The sequence below is a fragment of the Patiria miniata genome, unplaced genomic scaffold, assembly GCF_015706575.1.
Source record: "Patiria miniata isolate m_02_andy unplaced genomic scaffold, ASM1570657v1 HiC_scaffold_12, whole genome shotgun sequence".
NCBI lineage: Eukaryota > Metazoa > Echinodermata > Asteroidea > Valvatida > Asterinidae > Patiria > Patiria miniata.
Genome location: NW_024037050.1, coordinates 4,597,724 through 4,619,867, shown reverse-complemented (window position 1 = coordinate 4,619,867; position 22,144 = coordinate 4,597,724). Strand labels below are relative to the sequence as shown.

The 22,144-nt window shown below is 36.7% G+C and overlaps 1 protein-coding gene across 1 annotated transcript in view; it reads right to left on the bottom strand.

Annotated features, from left to right (window-relative positions):
- The window catches only part of LOC119745982 (phosphomethylethanolamine N-methyltransferase-like), a 40,072-nt gene extending 33,033 nt beyond the window's left edge, over positions 1 to 7,039 (bottom strand). The window contains exon 1 of the mRNA XM_038222723.1: positions 6,741 to 7,039. Coding sequence (XP_038078651.1) covers positions 6,741 to 6,750 — 10 coding nt within the window. The 5' untranslated portion in view covers positions 6,751 to 7,039. The remainder of the gene's footprint in view (positions 1 to 6,740) is intronic.
- Between the last annotated feature and the right edge of the window lie 15,105 nt (positions 7,040 to 22,144).

The window sequence follows — 22,144 nt, the reverse complement described above, 5'->3', positions numbered from 1 at the left end:
GGTTTTGCATCCGGGAACATGAAATGTTTCTCACGGCATAGTCTACAACCTCACGAAAAAACGAACACGATACTCTATTTAGTTCAAAATATATAACTCAAACTATTTTGTCAAAGTTTGCCCTTAAATTGCTTGTAATTTGATACCTGATTACGTCATGATGACGTAACAAAATGTACAACATCTTCGTAATATGGTACAAGTTCACACAAGGTTTTGTGATCATACCGTGAACCGTTCGGAAGAAATGCTGCTTTGTTTTGATGTCAGGCTAAGGTCTTCATTTTGAATTCACCTAACTTTGACCTTCCGGTAGACCCGGAAGTAAAGGTCAAGCGAGTTCACGTACACTACAAAAATTGTTAAGCGATTAATGGTCTATCTGATTACAGAATACAAACATCATTGATTGTTTAGTTCAAGAGTTATAGGTGAAAGTAATTGGTCACTTTTTCAGATAAAATCACTTGTAATTTGACACCCGATGACGTAATCATGACGTCAGAGTAATATGCACCACTTCGGATAAGGGTCGATATATATTGAAAGTTACAAGTTCATACCATATACCGTTTAAGAGAAAACCCGCGGAGAAGTATTGTCCGGAAAAAAAAAGAAAGAAAGAAAGAAAGACTAGAAATGTGTTTGTGGACAAACACTGAGCTGTGTCTTTCCTACGCCCTGACTATGCATGAACATGAAATCTGTCAAAGTTAGCCGGAAATCGGCTAAAACGGTCACTGTGGACAGGATAGACCTCAGCAACACGTGCGCTGTGCGCGGGCTGACTGACATACGATATGTACAACGTACGTGCATGTACATGTACATTGTGGACTGTGCATGTTTTAAAGCAGAGTTATTGTCAACCTGAAGTTTTAAGCGTGCGCAGGGCATGTCCGAGTTTGCTTATTGCCTTGAAGCTTTGAAATATTTTAGACCTACCCTTAAATAGACAATTAAAGTAAAAACTAATATAAAAACTGCCATGGTTGATTTTTCAGGAATTTTTTAAGGAAAAAGGGTCTTTTCATTATAACTTCCGGTCTGATGACGTCATACACCTTAAACTTTGCACACGTCTTAAGTGGGTCAAGGTCATCATATACACCAATATTTGGGCGATTCCGACAAACTTCGCCACAGACATCTATTCAAAATACATTTTTGAAAATATTCAACCTGTCGCTAGAGGGCGCTCGAAGATTGCATGACGTCATCGGTAGATGATTTGAAGAATACTTCTAGCCAAGAGACTAACACCGTTAAAAGCAAGATCATATCTATTACCACTTTTAAATAATAAGCCACTTCCGGTTTGGGCCTTTTTCGACCGGAAGCAAGGGTCACGTGATTTTACGCACACTGAATGAAATAAAGACCTCAACCTACTCTACCACTTGCCGGCAACAGAATGCTGCGGACGCGTACGGTTGATTTCTTATGCATTTTCAAATATTAAAAGTGTCACAATTTAATTGCCCATAAATAAACACCGGATGACGTCATCATGACGTCATCGTTACACAATGTTGTTTGAATTAGGGTCATTGCTTGCACAAAGATTGGTGTAAATGAATTACTGGCAAAGTGTCGAAAATGCCCTCTGAAAATTGACATTTTTTTTTAAATTTCTGTGTACAAAGTCTATGGGAAAAATTAAATATTCAAAAATCTATAATAAATCACGTGATGACGTCAGCATGACGAAAAGTTTCGGCGCACATCTTCAGATGGTGGTCTAAGTGTGTGCCAGGTTTGAAGTTGATCGGATTTGAAAAAAGTCCAAAAGTGCGTTGTAGAACGAAAACACGTGTTATCCTATGAGAAAAAAAGTGGAAGAAAAAAAAACTAGAGCTGTATGTCTGTTTGCAAACAGAACACAGGGCTTTTTCGCATTTTCAGAGTGCTTTATGCAGTTAAAGGTTGTTCAAAACGCTTAGAATAATTCCTAAAGTATAATTTTATCAAATGATGTCACTTGCCCTGCAATGACGTCATCCTTAAGACCCTTCTCAATGCACATTTTGTCATTGTGATTTTGGTTTGAACCAAGTTTAATGTCAATCCGGTGAAAGAAAGTGTGCAATTTGTGGAAGCACAATAACATTTAAAATATCTTAAAATTATAAAAACCAAACGATGACGTCATCGTGACGTCACTTTAAACTTTGTATACTAGTACCATTATTTACCTACCCATTAAGTTTCATGACAGTCGGACCTTTCCTTATATGTGTATTTTGAAAATCGCATTTTTATGACGTCATAATGATGTCAGATATTTAGTTCAAAATGTTGTGCAAATACCTATTACCTAACAGACCAAATACACAAAGAATTTTTAATTTTGCATGTTACGTTCATGAGATATGGCTAAAAGGTCAAAAACCTCAAATATTCATATAAAATCTCCGGATGACGTCATCATGGCGTCACCTAATTGGTTTTTTTTACCTATAACACATCCCGGTCTAGCCACATACCAAGTTTCAACCCAATCAGGCTTACAGTTCTGTAGATATAGGACAACATAATATGCACGTAAATTTTCAAAAATCAATAAACAAAATTGGGTGATGACGTCATCATGACGTCATAGTCTTGGCATAATTTTTGTATGAGGGTCTTCCTTGGCTGTTACATTGATGACGATTCCAGATCGCCAAGTTATAGAAATGGTGGCTTGAAAACGTGTACAAAGTCAATGGGCTAACACGTGTACAAAGTTAACGGGCTAAACAAAATCCCACTGCAGAAAAATTGCACCTTTAATTTGTAATTTGCCTTTGAACTGAAACATTTTTATGAAATATTACTTGATATTCTGACCCTTAGGAATATGTTCAATCGAATGACAGACCGAAAAAAATACGATTTCTCTTTCCTTCTCATAGTAATTCTCGGCTGAGGTTCAGAACTACTCAGTAAGATATCAGTGTTGTATAGGAAAAGGCTTGTGGAAAATCCCACTGCAGAAAAACTGCACCTTTAAATACGTAACATAGGGCTTTTCGGCATTATGATTTTTTATTATACGCCCCTGACTATGCGTATGCATGAACATAAAATCTGTCAAGGTTAGCCGAAAATCGGCTAAAACGGTCACTGTGATGTGGACAGGATTTGACCTCGTCAACACGTGCTCTGCAGGCTGACTGACATACGATGTACAGTATGTGCGTAACGTACGTGTATGTACATGTACATATAGATGTTCTGTGCATGTTTTAGAGCAGAGGTATTGTCAACCTGAAGTTTTAAGCGTTCGCAGGGCATGTCCGAGTTCGCTTATTGCGTCGAAGCTTTGATATGTTTTAGACCTACCCTTAAATCGACAATTAAAGTAAAAACTAACATAAAAACTGCCATGGTTGATTTTTCAGGAATTTTCAAATGAAAAAGGGTCTTTTTATTATAACTTCCGGTCTGATGACGTCATTTGCCTAAAACTTCGCACACGTCTTAAGTGGGTCAAGGTCATTATATACACCAATATTTAGGCGATTCCGACAAACTTCGCCACAGACATCTATTCAAAATACATTTTTGCTAATTTTCAACCTGTCGCTAGAGGGCGCTCGAAGATTGCATGACGTCATTGGTAGATGATTTGAAGAATACTTTTAGCCAAGAGACTAACACCGTTAAAAGCAAGTTCATTTCTATTACCACTTTTAAATAATAAGCCACTTCCGGTTTGGGCCTTTTTCGACCGGAAGCAAGGGTCACGTGATTGCACGCACACTGAATGAAATAAAGACCTCAACCTACTCTACCACTTGCCGGCAACAGAATGCTGCGGACGCGGACGGTTGATTTCTTATGCATTTTTAAATATTAAAAGTGTCACAATTTAATTGCCTATAAATAAACACTGGATGACGTCATCATGACGTCATCATTCCACAATGTTGTTTGAATTAGGGTCTTTGCTTGGACAAAGATTGGTGTAAATGAATTACTGCCAAAGAGTCGAAAATGCCCTTTGAAAATCGACAATTTTTTCTTAATTTTTGTGTACAAAGTCTATGGGAAAAATTAAATATTCAAAAATCTATAATAAATTAGTCAATGACGTCACCATGACGTCACTCTTCGGGGCACATCTCTGCTATAAGGACTATGACTATGCTTAATTTGAATGATGTAAGACGAAGATTAATACCAAAAGTGGCACTGAGAAAAAACGTGTACAAAGTCTATGGGATTTAGGCGACAAAAAGAAGAAGAAGAAGAAGAAGAAGAAGAAGATACAAAAAAAATGAGAACAGAAAGAAAGGCTTTTTCGCAAAATTGCGAAAAAGCCAAAAAGAGAAAAAAAAAAATAACAAAAACAAGAGCTGTTTCGGTGTGTACACCGAAACAGCTAATTAATCGTAACAGATCCAAAGAGTGGTCGGGTTGTGCCTGACCACTCAAAAAGGGAAAATACTGTACTTAGTCTGAGAGTCAAATACAACGTTGTGTTATAACAAACAAAAAAGAAGGCCTTACAGAACTCTTGAAAAATTGATCAGAAAACATGGCAAGGGCTAAATTGATGCCAACTAAAATGAACATACCAACGTGACCGGTTTGGTATAAAGTGAAGATGCACGGCATGCAGTGACTCTCCTACATACAGTTAGTCCATGCATAATGACTCGCGTACGCTGCAGCATAATGAACACATACATGATCCTCAGTCCTGATTAAATTCTTACATCTTTGGTACAAATTTCGTGTGTATTTGCCCAACAAAGTGGTTAGTAAATAATAGTTATTAAGTTAACAGTTTTGAGGTGTTAACCTAACTCTTGTAAATCTGCGTCATTACATTTTTAAATGTTCTTTTCATTTTTCAAGCTACAAGACAATTCCGTAAATTCTTTTGGTCAGTTTTTACTCAAATTATTTTGTTTGTTTTTTACAAAAATAATAACCTAATATTTTTCACTATTCATCAGGGTGACCATTTTAGCTGAATTTCGGCTAAATTTGACAGATTAATTTGAAAAAAAAACGGGTTTCGCAGAAAATCTAACAGAGTGAAGTTTTTTAAGCAGATTTGTGGCAGAATTCCGCAAAAATGGTGATTCTGACAGGAAAATATAGCAGATTTGAAAAATATAGCTGATTTGTTTTGAAAAAGCGTCAATTTTGTTCAAAGAAACCCTTGCACAACGGGACAGTCTAAGCGACGAGGTTCCCTGATGTGTACTACGTAAAGTACTGTAGACATTGGGGAAAAATATAACATTTAAAAAAAAAAAAATTGTTTAAAGGAAATTTCATAGATTTTTTTGGTTTAAGGGAAATTTTATAACATCTGCATGTGAGTATGATTGTTTATAATGTATTTCGTGTAATTATAGGTGATGTAGCAGATTTTTCGTAGGCCTAAATCTGGCAGATTTTTGAAGTGCATCTAGCAGAATTTTGCTAAGACCTATACCTGCTATTCATATAGCAGTTGTATTTTCTGACCATTTTATGCCCCCGATAGGCCTACTACTTACATTATTAACAGTAAATAGCCCTAATTAAAAAGTGATTTATACTTTGTCCATCTCTTTGTGTAGAGAGACCATTTTCTCATCACACGAAAGGGGTATTGTTGCTTTTGATGGCCGGTTCAGTGAATTTGTTTCGCGTGAATAGCACTATTATTATTTTTTAGGGGCCGATTTTCCATCTCGAGAGGGGCACAGTTTTATTATTGCGAGAGGGGTATTTGTGCATTCGAGGGGTAGTTTCCCATCTCGAGAAGGTGCATAATCTTGTTAATGCGGGGTACGTACTTATGTTTTTCAGGAGACAATTTTGTAGCGCGATCATGGCCAGCTAGAGCATTATGGCGTTCGTAAAGAGGGGAATGGGGCTCGTTCTCCCGTCACTCATTTGGGAGAGGCAAAAAGGAGCTTTTTATTTTTGCTTAAAAATATGAGTGCCCTTGTTCTGAAAAACTGGATCCCATATAAGATCACTCGCCTCGTCTGACTCGATGATGATAATTATCCCAGAATAGGTTCATAGTGAACCAAGACGATTTATTTCTTAGAATATTACCAAAGTTAGAACAAAAAAAACACACAGTTTCCCGTGTTTATGAAACGATTTGATCTGCATCCTTTCCAACAGAATTGTTTGTGATATGCCGAATATGTCATTAAGGCCCACGATAGTTGTATTCATATTTTGCTTTACTATTAATCATAAACTTCTCAAAAGCAAAATATCAGCCCGAACCGCTTTGTATTCAAATTGTGGGGAACCACTGATACGTGTCACGCGCGCGATACGTGCGTGATGCACAAAGGTCACGTGCAGTTTTGGGTGAGCAATGAATCGCTGGGAAACACTGAAGTAAGGATAAACAAACCCATGTGGTGCTGAAAGCTAGACGTCTATTGGACTAGGATTGCATGACGTGTTTTGTTTATCTTGAAAAATGCATTGTTGAGGCGAGTTGGCACATGCGCGCGAGCGAAACTCCGAATTGGCTTATGCAACCTCATCAGGACAAAAGAGAAGTTTTTCTGAATGACAAATTTTATTTCAATAAAAATTAAGTTTATATAAAATTTGTATGCTGATGAAGCCAATAAGTGGTATTTTTTCCCCAAAAAAGAAGAAGCATTTATATATAATTTCTGGATCTACGATCAAAGGAGCTATACAAAGGACCAGTAAATATTGCCCCCCCCCCCAGGGCTCCGGCCTCGCAAAATTAAAACAAAGCACAGAAATTAACTCACCGTCTGCCATTTCGATATTTCGTCTTCAACCACGAGATAAAAGTTGGCTAAATAGAGTGGACTGCCTCCCTTGTCCTGCTGAAGGAGCGACTGCGTTTGTTATGGCTCCGTCCCCGTTGTCTCATTCCCAAGGAGAGATTAAGAGCTAACTAACACTCAGCTAGTTATTTGAACTTGACCAGTGGCCAGAATGCTAGCCACACCGACTTTGCAATCAGCAGATATATGCCGGGTACAATATGCCTGTTGCAACCCTGCTATATCAATGACCTGGACACGGCGTACGACGTGTACATGTATAACCCTGGGCTACTAGCTGTGTGTGTTGCAATATTTGCCCCGTGACCTGCTAGGGTTGACTTCATACACTCTGCACATGTTAAATCAGCTGATACGGAAACTGATGTGCACACACTGCGAGATAATAGGCCTGTAGTACAAGGAAACTGTATCCATATCGAAAATGATATCTATCCGAGGACGAAAATCCAATAATTAAATGAAGGATGACTGAATTAAATCTGATTTATTTTTTTAAATAAATAAACATTGTAGGCCTAGGCCGATGATGATATCACAAATATTCTGCATATCTTTTTCCGTTTACAGTCGACTCTCGTTATAACAAGGTCGATGGGACTAGCCAAATTATCTCTTTATAACAGGAATGTCGTTATAAAAGGACAGCGAAACAAAGAAACACAAAGAGAACCTGAAATTTGGGACTTCAGCAGAACCTCTTTATAAAAGTGCTCTTTATGAGAGTCGACTGTAATTCTACAAAACATGTTCAATCTAACTTCAGTTTAAACACATACGACCATCGTGCGAATTTTAAGTTGCACTATGTCGTACTATATCACCTTGGACAGTAAATTGTGAGTATTTTTCCTGACTTTGAAGAGGGGGCATTTATCATTGGGGTTTAGGGCAGTTTATTGCACCCATAGGGACACTGTTTAAAGCGGACACTCATGGACACTCTGGGATAGTAGGTGGCGCTCTCCATCCCTGCCGACTGCTGTGGCACGCTTTTTTTCCGACAGGCCGATGTCGCCGGCCCGATTTGGCTTCCCGCGTCCCCGCCTGGCTCGCTCTTCAATAGCGCCCGGGCAGGCGCGGATCCAGGAATTCTTTAGACGGGGGGCACATTTTGGATTATAGATGCTCTGTGGTGCATGCTGAGGCGATTCCTGGCCCCTTTCCCCCTGAATTATTTGAGCAAAAGTTGTTAAGCTTATAAGGAATTTTTTTTTAAAATACTCTTGTTTTTACAAATTTTATGCTACTGTGTACTTCAAAGTTGCAAACCATGTATTTTCGTCTGCATAATTTCAAGCATTGTATTAAAAAAAAGGAATTGTATTGACTTAGAAAACTGTTGCAATGGGCGATGCGCTGGGGCATTTGCTCCAATGACTAATGCGAACGCGAAGCAGTGTCTTACGGCGTGGGGTTCGGGGCCCACTGAAGGGCCCCGGGAAAGTGTTGATTCTAAAGATGCTTGGGGTGCAATCTGAGGCGATTCCTGGCCCAATTTCAGCAAAATGTTGTGAAGATTGTTAGAATTTTTTTTTTCATTATCGCTTCGGTTTGCGATAACACCATGTGTTTTTTTAAATATTGTTTGTTCATTGGTTTAAAATTGTACCCATGTATTTCTTAATACAAGCCTAGTTAAGTTTCTTCTGTTCTTCACTTGATAACCAAATATTTTCGACTGCATTATCAGCTTCTTGCATTTTATTTTTGAAGAGGAATTGGATAGGCTTAGTTTGTAAACTGTTTTAAGGATGCGTCGGGAGATCCGCCCCGAGGACTAATAATGCGGAGCGCGAATGTCTTTCGGCGTGGGGTCCGGGGCCCGCCCCGGTAATTTTTTTGATAATTAGATGCTCTGTGGTGCAACCTGAACCGATTCCTGGCCCCTCTTTCCCTGAGTTACTTGAGCGAAATTTTAAAGTTAAATAAGGATTTTTTTCATTGGTTTAATATATACTCTTGCTTTAACAAGTCTTTTAAGTTTCTTCTGTTTTTCACTTGATAACCATTTTCGTCTGCATAATTGTTTTCGTGCATTTTATTTTTGATAGGGAATTGTATAGACTTAGTTTGTAAACTTTTGCAAGGATGCTTTCTAATGTTTTGTATCAAGTTTAAATTTTCAGTTAATCAATAAGATAAGATTTTCTATGGACATTTTCTACGGAAACAGACATGTTTTGGACTCCTTAAAAGCGCCAAAGAAATGCTGGCAAAGTGTTCCTACAAAAACCGTACCCTTGACCAATAGTGTGGTACAAAGAGCAGCGTACAACGTGTGTTAGTCCGTGGGACGAGGCCTTTTTTTCGCTCGGCACGCGGTCTGGTTCGCCGAATTTTATAAAACTTCACAGACATGTAGATTATGGTGTACCATGTCGAAAAAACTTTGTTTCCCGGTCCACAGTTTGTGAATGAGAAAATCTGGGATAAAAACGCTGAAAATTCTACATGAAAAAAGAAAAAAAGAAACAGCGCCCTCTATTGATAGTCCAAACCTTTTCTCACGCAATGGCCGTCCGAGTTCGGGCGGTCTGTTTTGACGCGAATATTTTTATTGTTCTCGCGTGGGAACAGGACCCACGAACACTGCACTCGGAACAGGATTTCACACCACCTACTCGTCAGGGTTTGCAAAAATAATATACCCGTGTCAAGAAAAAGACCCGCCCGAGCTCAGCCAATGAGTGCTTGCTAGTTGCTAAATGATACTTCTTTCATATTATATTCTAGATTTTTTTGTTATTTCTCATCGTGATGCTAAAATATCTTCGCTACAGTTTTTTTCGAACATGAAATGATAAACATTTAAATTTAAGATCGAATGTTATGTATTTACCCCAAAAAAGTCTCCGGTTTCTGTATGCACGCGCGTCGCCGTAGCCATGCGCGTCGGCAAAATGAAAAAGTTTTTTTTTCAATGAAAGATGATGTCTCAAAACCGCCAAACTCACTGGTTTGACTGGAATTCTGCTGCTGCACAATTTTAAGGTGTTTTTAGATTGGGTTATGGTCGAGAATTTTTATGTGGCCTCTCTGGAGTCTCATATATTTGCACTAAGTTTAGTCGAGCACCATTTGCAGTCATCAGCCGACATTTGAAGCAAAAAAATCAGCTAAAAAAAAAAAAAAAGCCGCGTCGCCGCACCACTTTTTGGGCAACCTCCATACCAGAAACCGGAGACTTTGGCCTTAGCTACAGATACATAGATTGGTAAGATTAAACCCCAGATCAATATAATTTTGTGATCTCTTATCTCAGGGTAACATATTTTCAATAATAATAGAAGTTCACGCGTAGCATCTGGTGGAGCATCTGAACTTCTGAAACATCTTTTCAAAATGTTTCGCCTGAAATAAAAAAGAAAGAAACTAATACAAATTTGATGCAGCCTCAAAAGAGGAAGCAGGTGGGCCGTTTTGGTTTATTGGTGGTTCTCGCGGAACGGATGGAGCAACAACAAAACATGAATCGGTTCTTAAAACAATATTCAAAATAATAAAAACGGTAAGACGGTTTCGGCTGAAACAAATTGCAGATGTAATGCTGCCACTCAAAGATTCCGAATAGTGGAATATAAACTATTTTCTCTTCTTAAAATTTTTTTTAAACAGAAAGTGGGTCCTACACTTCAGTGACGAGACTTTCGATGCATGTTACAACAATTATGTAATCGGCCTGTGATGTAAACAGGTGCTTAGCTCGTTTTGTCAGTTGAAAATAAACGAGTAGCTTCATTCAGTACAGATTGAACAAACTTATGTCATCTAAATACCATTCTTCTTGTGTGGGTAAAAACTGTGAAGGTTAAAATTGCCCCGACCCCACAAAAATGAATAAATGAAATAAAACTATATTATATTAAATAAATTTGTATTTCTTTTGGTGTTTACTTAAACCACATTGCACCTGGAATATAGACAAATTACCAAAAACGGTATTTGCAGTTACTGCCGTCTTTATTTGTTGAGTCTTTTTTTATTTTTTTATAAAAGTCTAATCAGAAATATAATCAACCTAAGTACATATGTACGAATGAGAACTTGCCATTTTTTTAGTGGTTTTGTATTAAGACGCTTCAACTTATCTGATGACATGTATATAATTCCTTATTCAAATTCTGCGTGACTGCTATTGAAGGGGGGAGGGGGAGTCTGTTAAAAAAACTTCACTTATGACAATATTTCTTTAAGACAAACTGAAAGATGCGATTAACCATGCGATTCTCATCTGCAGTACGGTTTAACTATTATTTTAATGTAGTTAATAACATTCGATCTTAAAACTTGATCATTTCAAGTTGGACAAACTGTAATGAAAAGGTTTTGACATCCTGATGAGAAATAATGACAAAAATATAGAATATGCATGTAATATGAAGCTTGAAAGAGGTATTATCTGGCAAGCACTCCTTGCGTTTTGTCCTGTTTGCAGGGCGGGGGTACGAGCGAATCATTGCGTACGAATTACAATTGTGTGTGTTGTTTTACAATATATTTGCGATATTCTCAAATATGTGAGCAATGTTTTTCACATATGTTTGACATTTCGAGCTATTTGTATTCGATGTTTCATCGGTGTGTTTGCATTCGATCAATTGCAATATGCATTTGATGTTTCCCTTTTCATTCGATGTTTCGTTAAGAGTCAAAGTCTGGTTACTACACTGCAAAAGTCTGACTATTTTGTCTAAAGTCAGTGTATGAGACGTCAGGGGATCGCGTGAAGTAATTAGAGCCAGACCTAAACGGTAAAAACCGGAACTGTGGGTAATTCTTTAAGCATACGCAATGCGTTCATCATTGTTTGGGCAGTACCCCCAGCTGTGCCTGTACTACCCATAATGTTGTGTGCATCATCTATGCATTGAGGAGTGCATGACACATGGTCTGAGCTCCAAGGCCGATGTGCACCTGTCCCAGTTACCTGATAATTTGTTAGCATAAGCTGATGTAAAATTGGGCAAAATTAGATGTTTATGAAAAAAAAATCAAATTGTAAGGGGTTAACCTTGCTTTTTTTTTTTAGCAAAATCGGGAAAAATCTGATGTTTCTGGAAAATTGCAGATTGTATGGGGTTAGATGTTTATGAAACATTTCAAATTGTAAGGGGTAAACATTGCATATTTTAGCGAAATTGGGCAAAATGAGATGTTTCCGAGAAATATCAGATGTAAGGGATTAACCTTGCTTTTTAGTGAAATTTTGCAAGGTTAGATGTTGCGAAAAATTTCAAATTGAAAGGGGTTAACCTCGCATTTTTTAAAGCGAAAATGGGAAAAAATCAAATGTTTCTGGAAAATTGCAGATTGTAAGGGATTAACCTTGCTTTTTGAATAAGATTGGGAAAAATTAGATGTTCAAATTCAAATTGTAAGGGGTTAACCTTACATTTTTTTTTAGCAAAATAGGACACAATCAGATGATTCTGGAAAATTGCAGATTGTTGGGGCTTAACCTTGTATTTTTAGCAAAATTGATGAAAATTTTAAATTGAAAGAGGTGTACTTTGTATATTTAGTGAAATTTGGCAAAATTAGATTTGTATGAAAAATCTAAAATGGTAAGGGGTTAACCTTGCTTTTTTAGCGAAATTTGGAGCATATTTTACTAAAATTGGGCAAAATCAGATGCTTCTAAAAAATCCAGATGTAAAGTTTCCGCAAAAACAGCTGTTAAAAAAAGAGCCCAATGTTGAACTTTACTGAGTCTGAGGTCTATCGAGGGGACGATCCTTATTTCAACTCCCGGAGATTCGCTGACAGTCTCTATTTTTCTTTTTAAGAAAGTTGAAATAGCTGAAGAGGGAGGTGAGAATCTATATGTGCCTAGATACAAAGAGTAGAAATCTACGCGTCTGCCTTTTGAAAATACACAATTGCGGTGTTCTTGTTGCGTAATGATCCGCCTAGCACACGACTGTTTTGCACATTAGGCTGTGTTATGCAGCTTCCTAACAAACCAAACACACTGGGCTCATTATATCGACTTGTTTTTACTCATTAAGGTAAAGCAAATGGACCCAGTAATCTTCCTGGCGCGTTTGCTCACCTATAAAGACAACTTTTCTCAGTTTAAGGAAAATTCTAAGGTAACGAAATGGCCGTGGTTACGATTCGTCGTCCACGATTAGCGGGGTCCCGGGTTCGAATCCCGCTGGTGTCTTTTTGGTTTTTAACGTATGAGTTCAATCATTTAGTATAAGAGATTTAATTTCCCGTCGTAAACTACCAACAGTACCTTAGCTTAATCGGTAAGCACTGCTGCTGGTACTGTCCGCGAGTTCCAGGTTGGCGCCTTCGTACAGGTTCAGGGCATGTGGTCCACTCGGAGGATCAGGGCTTAGGGTGCCGCCCTGTTCCTCCCTTAGCTCTTTGCTTTTACATGGTGCCTGGCCCTCCGGGGTTATATGGATGGATAGGGAAGGAAGTGTGTATTGGTCGGGGACGCCGAGACCCCGGAAGAGAACTAAGGGATCGGCTGGGGCATTGTTATGGCTCAGACCGATCCCTGAAAGCTTGACTAGCACATAACTTTTTGATTTTTTTTTTTACCCTCTATCTGTTATACTTTGGTTTAGTTTGATATCTACAGCTGCTCCGCAGGTCTACGGGTAGTATCAAAATTGAAACAAAGGTGTATGTCATAAATCAATGAATATTTCATAATTGACTAAAATCAAAACGGAGTTTCGTTTGATCAATTTGACTATCATTATATAATGACGCGATTGCCAATTGACGTAAGAAACGCCATAAATTATACCGGGAAAGAAAAAAGATGTACATTGTAATATAAATATTATTTATACATCTTTCAAATAACGTGTCTTTAATTGTGAGCATTCCAAACAATTATACAGTAATTCGCAATAGTAATAGAATGGTATATGATAGCACGATCATTGCGTCTCTATTAAATTTAAAAAATATAATTTAGGCCCCTATGTGTGAAATATTCTTTGATTGACTATGATCTTCCATACGAATGAGTTAATTCGCAAAATATAGCAACAACAAAAGAGAAAGTAAAAAGAGAACATTCTTTTACCCTAAAAAGTGGAAATATAATTTGTTTTAAAAAAAGTCAAATGGGACACTTCATGTATTGATTTGAACAGTTTGCCTTACATTTTAGCAAAATTGGAAAAAAATCAGATGTTTCTGGAAAATTGCAGATTGTATAGGGTTAGATGTTTATGAAACATTTCAAATTGTAAGGGGTGAACCTTGCATATTTTAGCGAAATTGGGCAAAATCAGATCTTTCTGGAAAATTTCAGATTGTAAGGGGTTAACCTTGCTTTTTTAGTGAAATTTGGCAAAATAAGATGTGGATGAAAAATTTCAAATTGTAAGGGGGTTAGCTTGCTTTTTTTAGTACAATTGGAAAAAAATCAGATGTTTTCGGAAAATTGCAGAATTGTGTGGGGTTAACTTGGCATTTTTAGCAAATCTGGGCAATATCAGATTTTTATGAAAAATCTCGAATTGTAAGGGGTGAACCTTGCATTTTTAGCAAAATTGGGCAAAATGAGATGCTTCTGAAAAATTTCAGATGTAAGGGGTTAACCTTGCTTTTCAAATTGTTAGGGGTTAACCTTGCATTTTTTAGCAAAATAGGGCAAAATCAGGTGTTTATGAAAAAAAATATCAGATTGTAATGGGTAAACCTTGCATTTTTAGCAAAATTGGGCTAAATCAGATTGGTATGAAAAATCAAAAATTGTAATTGTAAATTGTTACCTTTGCCAAATTAGGGCAAAATCGGAAGTTTCTAGAAAATTGCAGATTGAAAGGGGTTAACTTTGCATTTTTAGCAAAATTGGGCAAAATGAGATTTTTATGAAAAATTTCAAATTGTAAGCGGATAACCTTTGCCAAATTAGGGCAAAATCAGGTGTTTATGAAAAAATTGCGGATTTAAAGGGGTTAACCTTGCATTTTTAGCAAAATTTTTCTAAATCAGATTTGTATGAAAAATCGAAAATTGTAAGGGGTTAACACCTTTGCCAAATTAGGGCAAAATCAGAAGTTTCTAGAAAATTGCAGATTGAAAGGGGTTAACCTTGCATTTTTAGCAAAATTGGGCAAAATCAGATATTTCTGAAAAAAATCCGATGTAAGGAATTAACCTTAGTAAGGGGTTAAGATTTCATTTTTTTTTGAGCAAAGTTGGGGAAAATTTTAATGTTGATGAAAAATTTCAAATTGTAAGGGATTAACCATAGAAATTTTAGCAAAATAGGGCACAATCAGATGTTTCTGGAAAATTGTAGATTGTAAGGTTTGAACCTTGTTTATTTAGCAAAATTTGTCAAAATCAGATTTGTATGAAAAATCTACAGTTGTAAGGGATTAACCTTTCTTGTTTAACAAAATTTGGTGCATATTTTACTAAAATTGGGCAAAATCAGATGTTTCTGAAAAATTCCAGATGTAACGGATTAACCTTGCTTTTTTTGTAAAATTGGGCACAATTTGATGTTTATGAAAAATTTAAATTGTAAGGCGTTAACCTCGTATTTTTAGCAAAATCGGGAAAAATCAGATGTTTCTGGAAAATTGCAGATGTAACGGATTAACCTTGCCTTTTTTTGTAAAATTGGGCAAAATTAGATGTTTATGAAAAATTTAAATTGTAAGGCGTTAACCTTGCATTTTTAGCAAAATCAGGAAAAATCAGAAAATTGCAGATTGTATGGGGTTAGATGTTTATGAAATATTTTATATTGTAACGGGTGAACATTGCATATTTTAGCGAAATTTGGCAAATCAGATGTTTCTAAAAAAATTCAGATGTAAGGCAGTAACTTTGCTTTTTAGTAAAATTGAGCAAATTGAGATTTTTATGAAATTTGTTTTTGAATAAGATTGGGAAAAATTAGCTGTTCATGAAAAAATTCAAATTGTAAGGGGTTAAGCTTGATTTTTTAGCAAAATTGGGCAAAATCAAATTTAAATGAGAAATCAAAAATTGTAATGGATTAACTTTGCCGAACTAGGGCGAAATCAGATGTTTCTAAAAAATCACAGGTTTCTGGAAAAGTTCAGATTGTAAGGGGTTATTAACCTTGCATTTTTAGCAAAATTGGGCAAAATCAAATTTAAATGAGAAATCAAACATTGTAATGGATTAACCTTGCCGAACTAGGGCAAAATCAGAGGTTTCTAAAAAATTGCAGATTGTAAGGGCTTAACCTCACATTTTTAGCAAAATGCAAGGTTAACCCCTTTCAATCTGCAATTTTCTAGAAACTTCTCAATTTGCTCTAATTTGGCAAAGGTTAACCCATTACAATCTGAATTTTTTAATAAACACCGGATTTTGCCCTATTTTGCTAAAAAATGCAAGGTTAACCCCTAACAATTTGAAAAGCAAGGTTAACCCCTTACATCTGAAATTTTTCAGAAACATCTCATTTTGCCCAATTTTGCTAAAAATGCCAAGTTAGCCCCATTCAATTCTGCAATTTTCCAGAAACATCATAAAAAAAATGCAGGGTGAACCCCTTACAATTTGAATTTTTCATGAACATCCAACTTGCCAAATTTCACTAAAAAAATAAACATTTCATAAACATTTCTTTTTGCCCAATTTTGCTAAAAATGTGAGGTTAAGCCCTTACAATCTGCAATTTTTGAGAAACATCTGATTTTGCCCTAGTTTGGCAAGGTTAATCCATTACAATTTTTATTTTTTTATTTAAATTTGATTTGGTCCAATTTTGCTAAAAATGCAAGGTTAACCCCTTACAATCTGAAATTTTCCATAAACACCTCATTTTGCCCTATTTTGCAAAAAAAATTAATGGTTAATCCCTTACAATTTGAAATTTTTCATAAACATTCAAACATTTTCCAATTTTTCCCCCCATTTTCGCTTAAAAAAAGCAAGGTCAATTCCTTACATCTGAATTTTTTTCAGAAACATCGGATTTGCCAAATTTCGCTAAAAAATGCAATGTTCACCCCTTACAATATGAAATATTTCATAAACATCTAACCCCATACAATCTGAAATTTTCCAGAAACATTTGATTTTCCCCGATTTTGCTAAAAATGCAAGGTTAACGCCTTACAATTTGAATGTTTTCATAAACATCTAATTTTGCCCAATTTTACAAAACAAGCAAGGTTAATCCGTTACATCTGGAATTTTTCAGAAACATCTGATTTTGCCCAATTTTAGTAAAATATGCACCAAATTTTGCTACAAAAGAAAGGTTAATCCCTTACAATTGTAGATTTTTCACACAAATCTGATTTTGACAAATTTTGCTAAATATACAAGGTTCACCCCTTACAATCTGCAATTTTCAAGAAACATCTGATTGTCCCCTATTTTGCTAAAAAAGAAAATGCAAGGTTCACCCATAAAATTTGAATTTTTTCATAAACATCTAACTTTGCCAATTTTCACTAAAAAAAACAAGGTTAACCCCTTTCAATCTGAAATTTTCTAGAAACTTCTGATTTTGCCCTAATTTGGCAAGGTTAATTCCTTACATCGGATTTTTTCAGAAACATCTGATTTTGCCCAATTTGGCAAATTCCATTACAATTTTTGATTTTTTATTTAAATTTGATTTGGTCAAATTTTGCGAAAAAAGGAAAGTTTAACCCCTTACAATCTGAAATTTTCCATAAACACCTGATTTTGCCCTATTTTGCTAAAAAATCAATGGTTAATCCCTTACAATTTGAAATTTTTCATAAACATTAAAAATTTTCCCAATTTTGCTAAAAATGCAAGGTGAACCACTAACAATTAAAAATTTTTCATAAACATCTGATTTTGCCAAATTTCACTAAAAAAAAGTAAGTTTAATTCCCTACATCGGATTTTTTTTTCAGAAACATCTGATTTTGCCCAATTTTGCTAAAAATGCAAGGTTACCCCCTTTCAAACTGCAATTATCTAGAAACTTCTGATTTTGCCCTAATTTGGCAAAGGTTAACCCCTTACAATTTTTAAATTTTCATAAAAATCTGATTCAGCCCAATTTTGCAAAAAATGCCAGGTTAACCCCTTTCAATCTGCATTTTTTTTCATAAACACCTGATTTTGCCCTAATTTGGCAAAGGTTAACCCCTTACAATTTGAAATTTTTCATAAAAATCTCATTTTGCCAATTTTTTTGTTAAAAATGCAAGGTTAACCCCTGGCCTTCCAATCTGCAATTTTCTAGAAACTTCTGATTTTGCCCTAATTTGGCAAAGGTTAACCCTTTACAATTTTTGATTTTTCATACCAATCTGATTTAGTCCAAATTTGCTAAAAATGCAAGGTTAACGCTTTACAATCTGAATTTTTTCATAAACACCTGATTTTTCTCTATTTTGCTAAAAAATGCAAGGTTAACCCCTTACAATTTGAATTTTTTTAGAAACATCTCATTTTGCCAAATTTTGCTAAAAATGCAAGGTTCACCCCTTACAATTCGAGATTTTTCATAAAAATCTGATATTGCCCATTTTTGCTAAAAATGCCAAGTAAACCCAATACAAATCTGCAATTTTCCAGAAACATCTGATTTTTCCCAATTTCGTTTAAAAAATTGCAGGGTTAACCCCTTACAACTTGAAATGTTTCATAAACATCCAACTTTGCCAAATTTAGCTAAAAAAGCAAATTTAACCCCTTAATTTGGCAAGGTTAACCCCTAACAATTTTTGATTTTTCATACAAATCTGACTTTGCCCAATTTTGCTAAAAATGCAAAGTTAACCCCTTCAAATCTGAAATTTTCCATAAACACCTGATTTGCCCTATTTTGCTAAAAAATGCAAGGTTAACCCCTGACAATTTGAAATTTTTCATAAACATTTAAATTTTTCCAATTATACTTAAAAAGCAAGGTTAACCCCTTACAATCTGAAATTTTTCATCCACATCTTATTTTGCCAAATTTCACTAAAAAAGCAAGGTTAACCCCTTACAATCTGAAATTTTCCAGAAAGATCTGATTTTGCCCAATTTCGCTAAAAATTAATATGCAAGGTTCACCCCTTACAATTTGAAATGTTTCATAAACATCTAACCCCATACAATCTGCAATTTTCCAGAAACATCTGATTTTTCCCACTTTTGCTAAAATGTAAGGCTAACTCCTTGCAAACTGCTATATCAATACATGAAGTGTCTCATTTGACTTTTTTAAAACAAATTATATTTCCACTTTTTAGGGTAAAGGAATGTTCTCTTTTTCCTTTCTCTTTTGTTGTTGCTATATTTTGCGAATTAACTCATTCGTATGGAAGATTATAGTCAATCAAAGAATATTTCACACATAGGGGCCTAAATTATATTTTTAAAATTTAATAGAGACGCAATGATCGTGCTATCATATACCATTCTATTACTATTGCGAATTACTGTATTGTTTGGAATGCTCACAATTAAAGACACGTTATTTGAAAGATGTATAAATAAAATGTATATTACAATGTACATCTTTTTTCTTTCCCAGTATAATTTATGGCGTTTCTTACGTCAATTGGCAATCGCGTCATTATTTAATGACAGTCAATTTGATCAAACGAAACTCCGTTTTGATTTTAGTCAATTATGAAATATTCATTGATTTATGACAAACACCTTTGTTTCAATATTGATAATACCCGTAGACCTGCCGAGCAGCTGTACATATCAAACTAAACCAAAGTATAAAAGATAGAGGGTAAAAAAAAATCAAAAAGTTATGTGCTAGTCAAGCTTTCAGGGATCGGTCTGAGCCATAACAATGCCCCAGCCGATCCCTTAGTTCTCTTCCGGGGTCTCGGCGTCCCCGACCAATACACACTTCCTTCCCTATCCATCCATATAACCCCGGAGGGCCAGGCACCATGTAAAAGCAAAGAGCTAAGGGAGGAACAGGGCGGCCCCTAAGCCCTGATCCTCCGAGTGGACCACATGCCCTGAACCTGTACGAAGGCGCCAACCTGGAACTCGCGGACAGTACCAGCAGCAGTGCTTACCGATTAAGCTAAGGTACTGTTGGTAGTTTACGACGGGGAATTAAATCTCTTATACTAAATGATTGAACTCATACGTTAAAAACCAAAAAGACACCAGCGGGATTCGAACCCGGGACCCCGCTAATCGTGGACGACGAATCGTAACCACTCGGCCATTTCGTTACCTTAGAATTTTCCTTAAACTGAGAAAAGTTGTCTTTATAGGTGAGCAAACGCGCCAGGAAGATTACTGGGTCCATTTGCTTTACCTTAATGGGTAAAAACAAATCGATATAATGAGCCCAGTGTGTTTGGTTTGTTAGGAAGCTGCATAACACAGCCTAATGTGCAAAACAGTCGTGTGCTAGGCGGATCATTACGCAACAATGAACACCGCAATTGTGTATTTCAAAAGGCAGACGCGTAGATTTCTACTCTTTGTATCTGGGCACATATAGATTCTCACCTCCCTCTTCAGCTATTTCGACTTTCTTAAAAAGATGGCCGTATGTGTCATACGGCCAGTATACACAATGTTTGCCGGCAGGCCGCTGATGTTTCATATCAGCAACGGTATTGTTGTTAGAAGGTTGCCCCCTCCTTCCCTCCATTTCTCTCACCTCCCCCATCTCCCCCCCCCCCTGTTTTATTCATTTTATTTTTTTGTGGACTTAATTTGACGGGAGGCACGTGCCCCCGCGGCCCACTCCTGGATCCGCGCTGATATAGCCGGTTGCAATTTGCCATTCTGCAAAACCTCCTCCCCCTCCCCCGCTATGCCACTGCTCCGAGGTGCGTAAGATTGGCCCTAGGAATATCGGTAAAAGGAAAAACAAAAATATTCAGCGAGGCAGCAATTATTTTTGAGAGATCATTTGAAATACTCCATCGTCACGCACACATTCAGTATGACATTTACGTGGTATGTAGGGCCTACCTGTTTTTTTTTTACAAAATTCTGATAATCTGTTCAGAACGAAAATTAAAGGACGTTAACATCCTGTGACAAATTAATTTGCTTGTTTGCTTTTGCCGGTCAAGTTACACAGTTTTAAAAGCTGGTTTGAAATGGCGGGCTTCACTTCTGAAACTTGCGCGCACTACCCGTATTCAGAATTAACGAATAAGGAGTGTCCCGCTTTTAATTAAAGTTGAAATTAATTAATTGATTGCTTGACATGGGCCGAAATTATTTCTGTACGTTGTCTCCTTTGAGTTCTCATAGAAATTTGTGTTTAATTCCACTTATAAACAACATTGTTATTTAGAATCATATTAAGAAAGACTTTTTTGACACGATCTGATGTTGCGCCGCTGCATTGGGGACACATTTACCAGGGGGACACTTTCACCGTTGGGCAGGGGGACATTTTTACCTGGAGGGGTACAAATTTACCTAGGTAAAAGTGTCCCCCGGACACATTTACCGGGTCACGAGCCGGTAATTGTGTCCGGGGGGACACATTTACCAGGGGGGACAGAATTACCTGTCACACCGGCATATACTATCTAATTCACACTACAGGCGTAGCACGGTCATTTGTATCGGGGGGGGGGGGGGGGTGAACATTTTTTGAAAAGGGCACTTGCACATCCGTCCTGAAATGAAGACACGTTTGTTTTCTTCGGACCTCCGTAAAATCAAATAGTGGGGGGGGGGGGGGGGGGGGGTGGGGGGGGGTGGGGGGGGGGGCTGTACCATCTGTTGATGGGGGCGCTGTAAACCGACGATTATGCACACTCACGGAATTAACGAAATTAACAAAAAAGGCACCCGAAACGGCCGATGGCACCAAAAAGGCCACCACCTACTTTTAAAAAAGGGCACTTGTCCAGAAAAAAAAGGGGCACTTGTTAAAAAAGGGGCAATCTTTGCAAAATATTGGGGAAGGTGTAAGCGCTGGTGAAAAAAAGGACATTAGAATAGAAAAGGGCAGTCTTTACAAACCACCCCCTCTCCGATACCCAAGAAAATTATACTTGTTTATCGTCCGACTGTGCACAAAATACGGACAGAGGCAGCTCGTTTAGGCTAGGGGATATCTGTAGTGTTAATAATCGTCAGATTTGAACATCGCTCCCATTGAAAGTATGGTGCGAGTTATAATATACATTACATCTTTATTCCCCCCCCCCCGTATAATACTGTATATGGCGTTTCTTAAGTCAATTGAAAATTACGCCATTAATAATGGTAGACATATTGATCGAACGAAAATTAATTTTGATTACATTCAATTATTAGATATTCATTGATTTAAGACATTGACCTTTGTTTCGTTTTTAATATTACCGTAGACCTGCCGAGCAGATGTAAATATCAAACTTAACCAAAGTTTTAAAGGGAATGTACATCGTTGGCTTTGGCTGTAATTTTCAGATTTGAGAGGTTAGTATAATAGA